At 38.8% G+C, this 12,006-nt stretch overlaps 1 protein-coding gene across 1 annotated transcript; it reads left to right on the top strand.

The window, feature by feature from the left end:
• Window positions 1-5,916: 5,916 nt before the first annotated feature.
• LOC139711392 (mediator of RNA polymerase II transcription subunit 19-like) lies at window positions 5,917-10,363 on the top strand. Its single transcript, XM_071623281.1, has 6 exons — window positions 5,917-6,031; window positions 6,789-6,911; window positions 7,429-7,559; window positions 8,099-8,207; window positions 9,404-9,516; window positions 10,295-10,363. The coding sequence occupies exons 1-6, from the start codon at window positions 5,917-5,919 to the stop codon at window positions 10,361-10,363; spliced, it is 660 nt and encodes a 219-aa protein (XP_071479382.1).
• Window positions 10,364-12,006: the final 1,643 nt, after the last annotated feature.

Here is a 12,006-nt window from a genome sequence, read left to right as displayed (position 1 = left end):
TTTTGCCGGTGTCTACTACACACGTGTGACTGTAGGATGCAGATGCAGTGAAAATCCCCTTCGTGGTACCCGTGTAGCGCTGTACAACATGTGGCCGTGTGGTGGTGTGTCTATCGCGCAACAAATCCCATGTGTAAAATAGTGTCTACCTTCCACGAAATTGCAGAGGCAATTTGCCAAGCACACTTGGGATAATGATTACAAAATCAAAATAATTCTATTTTTACACAAAATGTGTGAAAACCATACGAAATAGGGAAAACAATGTCATAAATGTCGATATGGATTTATTTTCTGAAATGTTCATTAAAAATAGTTCTGTTCAGCTCAGTGTTCAGTTAAACTCTATATGATTTTATGAACATACCTTTTAATAGAACGTTATCCTGCTAACACTTTTTTTAAAACAATCACAGGGCTAAACTGTGTGGAATTCATTGGACGCAAGTTTAAAAGAAACGTCTATTTTGATTAACACAATTTAGGCACAAATTATTACAAAAATTTTCTCCAGCTTGATATCCAGTCCTCTCGAGAACCCCCTGTTAAACCCACAAATGTAAAAACGCCCACAAATGTAAAAACGCCCACAAATGTGAAAATACATCGCCCACAAATGTAGAAAATCGACCACAAATGTAAAAATTTAACATCGCCCACAAATGTAGAAAACGCCCACTAATGTGAAAATAATTTCAAACGTCGCCCACAAATGTAAAAACGACAAACTACTATAGTACGTTGATATAAATAGACTCACTTCTCCAGGATAGCAGTGCACTTCTTGTAAAATAATGTGTACGTGTACGGAGACGAGTGCGTGTGTGGGGGTATATAGTAGTGGAGAGTTCGGCGGGGGAGATGACTTGTGTGCATGCGTGTGTCTGTCTGTGTGTTACGGTGTGCTGCGTGTCACACCTTTCCGGCGGGCAGCTGCGCCTCCGGGCAAGTTACGAAGGCTTGTTGCGAGTACGAGCAGTACAATTTCTGCGGATGGACAAAGATGTTAAGAGTTCCGTACCGGTACTTGTGTTTTACCTGCTAGACGCGTGCCACTTACCTGCTATTTGCATGCCGACCTGCCATCAGTGGCGTATCTGGGGGGGGGGGGGGGGGGGGGGGGGGGGGGGCAAGGGGGGCTCGTGCCCCGGGCGCCACTCCTTGGGGGCGCAAAAAACGAAAAAAAAAAAGAAAGGAGAAGAAAAAAGAGGAAAAAAAAACGAAGAAGAAGAAAAAAAAAAAGAAAAAAGAAAAGAAGAAGAAGAAGAAAATGAAAAAGAAAAACAAACTCGCCCGGAAAGAGGGGGGGGGGGGGAGGGAGAATGGTGGGGGGGGGGGGGGGCAGAATGACCAAATCAAACAAGATAAAAACAAGACATGATGATGACACGGACAAAATGACAATGTTTATTGTGTTCACACAAGAATTTCATGTTCTGTCAGCTGAAATACAAAAAATTTCGGCTCGCTCACTGCGCTCGCTCGCCAAAATTTATATAAAAAAAGAAAGTAAGAACAAAACATGATGATGACGCGGATAAAATGACAATATCTATTGTGTTCACACATGTCATTTTATATTTAGCAGGCAAAATGTTTCACGGAGCAGCGACTGCAATTTCTTTCGTTCTGAAGCGATCGCCAATTGGATCAAAACAAAGGCGCCAACGGTTTCGAACATAGGGGGAGGGGGGCGCAAAAAAAAATCAAGCAGGATAAGAACAAAACGTAATGATAACGCGGAAATATACAAATTTCGGCTCACTCGCTCGTACAATTTAGAGTATTTTTTTCAAGTCCACAGTTTGTTGGTATAAATCGTTATCTATAAGGCCGTCACTCTATCTTGAGTAGAATTGTAAGATTTAATAAGCAAAAAATGACAACAATTCCATGTTTTGTAAGCTAAAACACAAAATTTTTCGGCTCGCTCGCTGCGCTCGCTCGCCAAAATTTATCAAAGAAAGAAGGTAAGAACAAAACGTGATGATGACGCGGATAAAATGACAATGTCTACTGTGTTCACACATGTCATTGTATATTTAGCAGGAAAAATGTTGTAAGGAGCAGCGGCTGCAATTTCATTCATTCTGAAGCGATCGCCGATTGGATCAAAAGGACGCCAACGGTTATGAACATGGGGGGGTTGAGGCAAAAAAAAAAACAAATAAAAAAAGATAAGAAAAAAAAAACGTAATGATGACGCGGAAATACACAAATTTTGGCTCACTCGCTCGTACTAATTTAGAGTATTAGTCCTCAGTTTGTTGGTATAAATCGTCTTCTGTAAGGTCGTCACTATATCTTGAGCAGAATTGTAAGATTTAATAAGCAAAAAATGACAACAATTCCATGTTTTGCAAGCTGAAATACAAAAAATGTTCGGCTCACTCGCTGCGCTCGCTCGCCAAATTTATCAAAAAGAGAAAAAGAGAGATAAGAACAAAACGTGATGATGACTTGGAAATATACAAATTTCGGTGCACTCGCGCGTACTAATTTGGAGTATTTTTTAAACCCTCAGTTTGTTGGTATAAATCGTTATCTGTAAGGCCGTCAGTATATCTTGATTAGAAGTCTAAGATTTGATAAGCAAAAAATGACAAGAATTCCATGTCTTATAAGCAACGGTAAGCTGAAATACAAAAATTTTCCGCTCGCTCGCTGCGCTCGCTCGCCAAAATTTATCAAAATTCATTACATTCAAATCACCCTCAAAAGACCCCTTTTAAGTGCTTGAAAAAGCATATGGACTTTGTCTGAAGTCCCTACCGGGATGGGGTTGGGGTCGAACACTTTTTCAGAAATTAGGGGCGCAATTTTCGCGCTTGCCCCGGGCGCCGTTTTCCCTAGATACGCCACTGCCTGCCATGGAGTATCGTTGCATGTACTACTGTGATAAATGCTTGTCTTCTGTCTGTTTGTTTGTGTGTGTGTGTGTGTGTGTGTGTGTGTGTGCGTTCGTGTGTGAGTGTGTGTGTGTTTTCCTGCAAGTTTCTGTTTCTGGGCGGCGGGTGAGGACTGACTTATCTGCAAAGGAATCCCTCTGAAGTAATTTGAAATGGCAGAAAGTCATACAGAATGTCTATATACTCTCAACTAACCAGCAGAGAGGCAGTAACTGACCCTCAACATGCACGGAGATGACCAGCGACACTGGCAAATCAGACTTGCGTGCGCATCTTCGGGTACTAGTGCGGGCCAACACCACTGCAGGGAGCTCCGGAGGAAAAAACAAAACAAAACAAAACAAAACCAAAAAAAAAAAAAAAGAGAGAAAACTCCCCGCAAGTCAACCCGCAAGCTTCCCCAGACACGATGTGACAAGGCCTTAGTTTTAGAGCTCCAGTCCCCATATGTCGCTCGTAACTGAAAACGGATCGGCTTCGACAGGTCACAGTACACGGAATACATGCAATTAAGTAGCGCGCGTCTAGTAGTTGGTATACATCAAAGACGCACGAAATAAGGGTCTACATTAACGCCCACCTAGTAGAAATACGTCAACCACAAATGTAAAAAATTTTTACATTTGTGGTTGATGTTTGAATTTTTTACTACATTAGTGGGCGTTTTTTACATTTGTGGGCGCTGTCGTTTTTACATTTGTGGTTGAAATTTTTTACATTTGTGGGCGGTGTTTTTTACATTTGTGGGCGATTTTTACGTTTGTGGGCGATGTATTTTTACATTTGTGGGCGTTTTTACATTTGTGGGCGTTTTTACATTTGTGGGTTCAACACCCCCCCCCCTCTCTCTCTCTCTCTCTCTCTCTCTTTTCCTTTTTCATCTCTACTTGTCTTATCTATTCCCTCTATTTCGTATCCTGTCTCCCCATCCCCCCCCCCCTCTCTCTCTCTCAATGCGGAACTTCAGCTTTAGTTTTAGTTGCTGTTGTTCTTTATACAATTCTGGTATATATACTCTGTTTTTTGTTATGCGTTTAGGGTCTCATTATGATGTGATTTAATCGGGCGCGGGGGACTATTTTCGGGGGCTTATAGGGCCTAGGTAATGAAAGTTGTGCTTATGATTTAGGAGGGCTCCTCCGCTTTCTCTCCTGACTTTTTCTTATTTACTATCGTTGCAAATGTATTATGTTTTCATATTATCATACGTTTTGATTTGAGTACCTAAAAAAATGTTGTATAGAATCGATGTGACTCAATCGTATACTGTATTTGTTTCTTGTTTTTGTGAACACGTGACAAGTGGAAATATACTCAAATCAATTAATCAATCAATCAATCAATCAATCAATCAATCAATCAATTAATCAATTGTCAATTCCTAAAAGTAAGAGCATGCTTTCCTTCACATCAAGCCCGCAGACAACGGGTATCAGTCAAGGTCTCATACACAGTGTACTGATATCAACGCCATATAGGAGTACTTTTATAGGCCTAAAGGCATAGTATACCAAGAGATATACTTACATTGATCTCTTTGGAAATACAGTGAAAATAGATAGGGTAGGCCTACATTCCACGACAATGAAGGTCAATATAAAGGCATTATTATGGCTCATGGCATTCAACATAAGGCCACGGCATAGGTTATTGTGATATAGTTAATAATAACGAAAGGAGGAGCTCAAAATCAGAGCGGTTAATACTTTGATTAGCTGACTCACTCTCGAACTCTCAAAAGTTGTTATTGATTCTAAATCATTCATAGAAAGTTGAAAAAAAAATCATTGGCAAATTTTAGTGTCATGAAATTTGCAATTGGACAAGTTTCCCCAAATATGGGTATAGATTGAGTGAATGCAGCAATATTTGTATAGTATAAATTCATCAGTGAAAGTTTGAGGAAAATCAAACAATCCATTGAAACGTTATGAATTTTTAACGTTTCTTGTGCAATGCAGCCATCGCTGGATGAGAAGACTCAGTACAGTTTCTGATGTATCGTCACATAAATATAATATAAACAGAACTCCACAAAATTTCATTCTCATGAAAGTACACATTCCTTAGACTTGTTACTGACACGGTTGTCCCCCTGTCTTCAAGGGTGATTCTTTCAGATTGCTATGATTATGAAAATGTGTTGAAAATCGTTTATCTATCTATCTATCTATATATATATTTATATATAAAGATTTATATATATATATATATATATATATATATATCTATATATAGTTCAGTGTGTCGTTGTACGTACATGACATCAAGAACGGTCGTAGAAACTTTAAAAATGCATAACTTTTGAACGGATTGTCCAATTTTCCTCAAACTTTCACTGGTGTGTTCTACGCCTGTATATAGGCCTACTGCATGCATTGCAAATCCACACATACAAGTGTAATTGTATTTGGCCCGAATTTGTCCTTTATCAGTAATTCTTGGCATCCATATTATGAATAGAGTATCATAAGATACAGAATATGTAACTTATCATGGTCATGAAAGCAATTTCAAGGTTACTGGAAATTTGAATTCGTAATACACTGAGTAGGGCCTATACAATGTACTAAAATACCAAATCATACTATAGATAGGCACCTATAATACTTCTTGTGTCAGTGTTAAAATAGTCCGCACAATAAAGGACCTACAGATTGATCGCAATTTCAGTTTGATATTTGCAATAATCGCACTATGGAATGAAACCTAAGTTTAATCCTATTTGAGATTGATCAAATTCTATTATCCGGGACCCATTGATAGAAGAAATGCACCGGAAACCATTTTCCACGTTGAAATGGCCCTCTCACAAATTGCTCGAGGTGTTTGTCATAATCGGTAAGAGATTCATTATCAATTCGGCAACGCAATTATCTCTTTCTGTTTTAGCGTGCAGCTATTCGATCCCGTAACTTCAGTCGTAATCCCAAACATGAATACTCTTGCGAGTTTCAAGCGAAGTCCATCCGATTCTACCTCAAATTTCGGAGTTATTCCAGCAAAAATGCCGACTCCACTCCGGCAGAGATCACCTATGTCATCTAAGCAGTTTGTAAGCCCGAGTAGTATTGATCCAGATCCATTTTATCTGCTTAAAGACTCAGTAACTTCCGCATCAGGTGAGCTTGTTGTGTTTACATTCAGCTATTGACAAGCAGTCCCACATACTGCAAATCATGTTATAAATTTACAGCCGCAACAGAGCTAAGCTGGCTGTCTGAATGTATCGACAATCTAACATCAGAGTGAATCAAACATCAGAGTGAATCGAATATCACTGTCACGTTACCCGAAATGTGTAAGGAAGGCGAGCATGTTTGTCATGAATAAACACATTAGGGGAAAATGAATACTAACGGGCTTGGAAGATGAGTGTCGGCAACGTCCAAGAGTGTCGGTGAATATCAAACTTTTGTAACGTTAACGTTAGACATTTTACACTCACTACACTACGCTACAGCTACAGCAATAGTGCTACAGAATATGCCTTGATCAGAACAGTGAAATTTAAACTGGTAATGGTGTCCTGGTGTACATGTATGGTTTAGACTTCTATCTATATAAATCTAAACCAAAAAATGCAGAATCTAGTAGATCTATCTCATGTCGCATTATTAATATTACCGTCACCTTCACTAACTTGACTAGTCTTGAGTGAATAAAAACCTTAAAAACCAGAAATTGGTATACACTGTAGTTCTTTCTTGAAATGAGTGATAATTTGCTTGCATGTAGTCAGGACTGCTTGTCCATCAAACAATAAGTTGTGCCAAAGAAACAATAACATCTGATAATGTTAATTGAAATATATGACATCAAGATCCCACTGTACGCACCATCTAGTTTTCTGTGCTATGATGCCTAATTTAATTTCAGGTTCAACTGAGGTCACTGGAGAGACCCACATGATAAGTCACTATGGGCTAGAACACAGCTTCAACAAGTTCTCTACTAAGAAACTCAAAGACCAACTCAGTGCATTCTTGCCACACCTACCAGGTAAGAAGTACATCTGGTTTGATAATAAATACATTTGGTACCACACACTAATCCTCATTGCCACAATACAATAAAACTTCACCATTTATTCATTGATATATGCCTGATCTAGGCACCAGAAACCAATCATGGGTAAATTAAGAGTAAAGTCAACACTCACTGTGCTTTTTCACTATTATTACTTGTCTAATTTGTTGCCACAATCATCGACTTTTTTTTTCTCCAGTAATCTCAAATACTCTCAAATTGACTTTCAAACGATATAGATTATGAAATCCACTTACCCTGTACATAGTGGTAGTTATACCTGTAGCACAATGGCCTTTATGTGGAAATGACATAGTTTACAAGGGAGTAAGTGAGTGGGTATGTTTAGACTGTAACCAAATGCTTTTCATCCCCCACCCCCCCCCCCCCCCCAAAAAAAAGAAGAAGAAGAAGAGTAAAGTAAAATAATAGTCGTATGAACAGCAAAACATTGTTTTCAAATGTTTGGTCAACAATGCTTTGATTCCAGGAAATATAGACACAGTGAGCTCTCAGGACAATAGCAGTCTGCAGGCGGTGATTGAGAAGCCGCCCATTACTAAGGAGATTACCCATCTCAGTGCCTCTGCCCTCCAGGGCTTCAAGCTGCACCCCGGATCAGTAAGTATTACCCTGTCTCCATCTTGTTGCTACCTAAAAGGTGACAGTCTTCACCGTTCTGTAGTTTTAAGCAAAAGTCTTACATGCAGGAAATAGCAACACAGACAGGGTCAAAGTATAAAAAAACAGAAATAGAGACATATGATATTAGTTACATTTAAAAACTCATGTATTTTCTAAAACTCTTGGCCGTGTTGGTGCTGGTATCGTTAGCGCTGAAATATGTCAAATATAGTTCCACACATAGGTATTAGAGCATGTTTGTGTCGTGCATTTTGTGCATGCATTGTACTGAATACATGTGAAATCAGGTATCAGTAACAAGGAAGCAAATGGCTGGGTCCTAACCTCTTCTCCCTGCAGTTGTGTGATCAGCAAAAAGAAGAAGAAAAAAAAAAAGAAGTCAGGTGATACAATGGAGAGTATGCTCAAACATGACCTAGTCTATGACAAGTCCAGCACACATTATGCCCATTTGGTTATATTTGTTCATTCCATCACATCAGTGTTCTCTCTTGTCTATTTGCCTGTCTGCACAGATCCCGGACCAATACAAGCTCCTCCATCATCAGCCCCCAAAGAAACTCAAACACAAGAAGCACAAACGAGATCACAGGATACCAGAGCTCAATGAGCCCATGAGTGCTGGTAAGGCTGGAGAATCTCTCTGTCTCTCATGGGGTGGGGAGGGGGAGGGGGGCTCCAAATTTGGGTCCAACTTTCACACTTTCATCTACTTGGCAGGCATCTTTCTGGGCTTGGACCCCTGAAATTAGAGAATCTTTAAAAAGTTGTCTACTATAAAACCAGAAATACTTTCAGTAAATACAGTGTACTTTAGTGAATGAACCTACTAGTTTGTTATGTAGGGTGGCCCCTTTGAGGCTGGGACATGCAAATTGGGGGCCAGTTTTGTAATTCCACATTTAATTTTCTTTTAGAAAATGCATGGTCAAATATTCTACAAAGTTGGCAGGTATTTTTGCCAGTGTGATAGAATATGCAAATGGACACCATGCCCTCCCAGAAATCTCCCAAAGCTCACCCAAATTTGTTGTGTTCTTATTGGGTAACAGTCTGCAAGAGTGTGTGGAAGGTGAACTTGTGATATTCAGGTGAGCAGGAGACCCCCCGGGTCTCTTGTTTGAGTTGGTTCTCTGTGTAAGCACTGAATGAGGTACTTTTCATGGATAGACCTGCATGCGCTGCATTCAGTTGGTGCATAGGGTGACTGGCCCAAGGTATGGTCTGCGGAGGTTTGAGGGCTTGGGATGTTTGAAGCAGAGTGGTGGTGTTGTTGTTCTATTTTTATAATGCTATTGTTTAGCAGGATGACCAGGAAGTAAGACGTACTTCACAATTTAAACATGCAAGGGAGTATTGTACTCAATTAGTTGTGAATGATTCCAATAAAGCATAAGGATATGATGCACATGGCAATCCTTCAATAACAGACAGACAGGCAGATAGAGAAATGGACAGAGAGATAAAAAGAGAGATAGATGAAGAGATAGAGCAATACAGATAGAATAGAGAGATAGAGAAATAAATAGATAGATAGATAGATAGATAGATAGATAGATAGATAGATGGATAGATAGAGGCAGATAGAGACAGATGGGTGGAGAAAGATAGATAGAATAGATAAATATATGGATAGATAAATAGAGAGAGAGCAAGAATGAGATAAAGAAGTAGAATTTTCTGTCTGTTGTATTAAACTAAACAAAAAGTAGTAAACAAGACAAAAAACCCAGAAATGAAAAAGTTCATGCGGCATTGAGTAGACGGTTATCGTGGTGCGTCTTGCATCTCTCATTTTGTCTCAATCATTTCATTTACAGGAGCTGAAGCGGGAGGTGACAGTGGTCACGAAAAGAAGCACAAGAAGACCAAGAAACACGGAGACCAGGATGGAGAGAAGAAGAAGAGGGACAAGAAGAAAAAGAAGAAGAAGGTATGATCGTCTCACTGATTTCTGACCTTTGACCTCCCCGTACATTTCCTGGTAGGGATTGCAGTGAAATCAAAATGAAAACACGAAATTAAGTTGGGCATTCAAGTCAACTCTTTCATTAGAGAGGGACAGCTCTTGGCAAGTTTTTCTCTCATATGAAAAGCTACGATTTTAGTCTGATTAGCATGATTGAAGGTTGTATATCTCCTTTGCAAATGTCATGAAATTTTGCATGGTTGAAGAATATCTCCCAATATTGTATACAGAATCTTAGAGTAATACACCTGACCTAAGAGTTTTTTTAAAAGAAAGACAACACAATACAATACAACACAACACAACACAACAAAAATGCAATTAATTGGAAATCTATAGTATTGTTTCCCCTCCATCATAAAGAAGTTGCCAGTTTTATCATTCTCAGGAGAGGTCTGTATTACCTGCCTCTACAATACACATGTATACCAGCATATGGAAGGATTCTAACATTCAGGGTTGTAAATGGTATGCACAAGCTTTAATATTTGACAAAGAGGCATAAAACGCTTTGCAAGAGGTATTCTAGAAACCAAAGTTGTATATGTTTATGTTTTTTTTTAAAGTAAAACAGTTATGATATTTTCTTGGTAGCTTTTCTTTTATCTTTTTATCTTTTCTTTCATCACCTGCTTAAAGAGGATAGCTGAAATTGTTCTGTACATGTCAAGCAGCTTTAAATTTTCACTCTCCCTGTGCAATTTATCTCTCCCTCTCTCTGCCACATTATGGTGTGACACAGACTCGTCAAATCCCCATGCATCCTGGCATGCAGACACCACAAGAGGGCAGCGGACCAGGCAGGCCATGATCTGGAGCCTGGATGGAGTGGTTGGAGCAGCGGTGCGAAAAAATCTCCCAGACTCTTTGCAACAAAAACAACAAATTGTACAGAGGAACGGTGTGACTTAACAACTGTGGACAGTTCCATGTGCAGCTCATCAGTAGGGTACAGGGATGAGGATGTGTTATTTTCTGAGTATTCTACGCTGGTGCTTGTACCTGTTAAGATCTATATCTCCGCAAGTGACACCATCTACAAGGCTGAAAGGCATTATATGAAAAGTCTTTGAGCTTTGCATTGAGAGGAGATGAGCAAGACAGAAGACAGCAGTGCATTTTTTTTTTTTTGGGGGGGTGGATTATACCCCTTTCAAGGTCTATTAACATATGATGATAATGGATTTCCTAGGGACTGTAGACATGATTATTTCTATTGTTTTTCTGTTTTTGCTTTTTTAATGAAAGTTGTACCCCTGATAGTATAATTTCGTTAGTTGAGAATGATAGGGCGTTAAGTGGCCACTAAAGCCATTGTGTTCGAGGCACCTTAAAGCCCTTATCATTGTTACTCGAAGATTTGTGGTCATTTCTTGGGAACTACACATTTGGATACTGTCAGAAGTGAAGTCTGTGACCTATTCATTGAATGAATTCTCAGCACTTGCAGAATTTATTCTGTTCATGTTACTGAAAGATTGTACCCACAGTATCAATTACTATTTTCATTCTGAAGTGACAAGGTCTTGACTGTAACTGTCATGTTCCAAGAGACTGCAGTAAAACATTGGTTACTCTGTCATGAAAGAGTCAAGATGAAAAAGCAAGCAGAAAAGGTGAATTTTCTTTCTTCCTTTTTGTCAGACACTGCAAGTCATGTCGGATATATGTGTGTTTGGTGATGTAAAAGTTATTTATTAGTCTAAAACACAGGTATTCACACAACTTCAATCAAGAAGATATGGGTTGTTGTGAGTATCAAAAGAAAAATTAAATAGATATGAAAATACCTCTTTGTGACAAATTCTACTTTTTTTAACATTGATTAAAAGTATAATGCAAAGAAGCTGATTTGATTTTTGCTAACAGCATCCATATTTCCAAATTGACCAAATGCCTAATTTTGTTCACTTGGAGATTACAAGCATGTGGAATATTTTAGAAAGTCTTGTTATAGAAATGAGCTGATATGCATTTAGTGCTCAGATATATATGAGATGGTTTTGCAAATCTTATTGTTGCAGCAATGAATCAAAATACATTATTGAGAGTCAAAGGAGAGCAGAGACTGGTAGTGTTGGAAGCCATGCTGTTACAGAAATCAGTAAGATACTTATATGAATTCAGGGAGAATGAGAATGATTAAAGATAGCATGAATATATGTATAGTGAAGCCTTTGAGTACATGTCGTGAGAATAAATGCATCTATAGTCATTAATTTCAGACAAGATTGTGAAGAGATGACTGTTACTGGAAAATGTTCTGAAGTATTGCCATCCTTGTTGATAAGTCTAGTCTGCAGTTTTAAAGAAAACTGTGAAAACTCATGAGCTTTGTATAAGAATATGTACATCTGTCTTTAAGTTTATGCAAGGTTGAGTCGTTCTTTTGATTTTGAAAGGGCATTGTACTTTTTGCAGCCCAGTTCTGCAGATTTGTTTTGATGCCTGTCC

The sequence above is a fragment of the Diadema antillarum genome, unplaced genomic scaffold, assembly GCF_040938485.1.
Source record: "Diadema antillarum isolate AM-2024a unplaced genomic scaffold, OU_Dant_1.0 scf00000040, whole genome shotgun sequence".
Lineage (NCBI taxonomy): Eukaryota > Metazoa > Echinodermata > Echinoidea > Diadematoida > Diadematidae > Diadema > Diadema antillarum.
This window is presented reverse-complemented; position numbering and strand designations above follow the sequence as displayed.

Bases quoted from the DNA above. Each gene is read 5' to 3' on its own strand.
- LOC139711392 (XM_071623281.1), top strand. From the start codon at position 5,917: ATGCCGACTCCACTCCGGCAGAGATCACCTATGTCATCTAAGCAGTTT. The intron at 6,032-6,788 runs GTGAGCTTGTTG...ATTTAATTTCAG, and splicing joins CTCAGTAACTTCCGCATCAG to GTTCAACTGAGGTCACTGGA. The intron at 6,912-7,428 runs GTAAGAAGTACA...CTTTGATTCCAG, and splicing joins ATTCTTGCCACACCTACCAG to GAAATATAGACACAGTGAGC.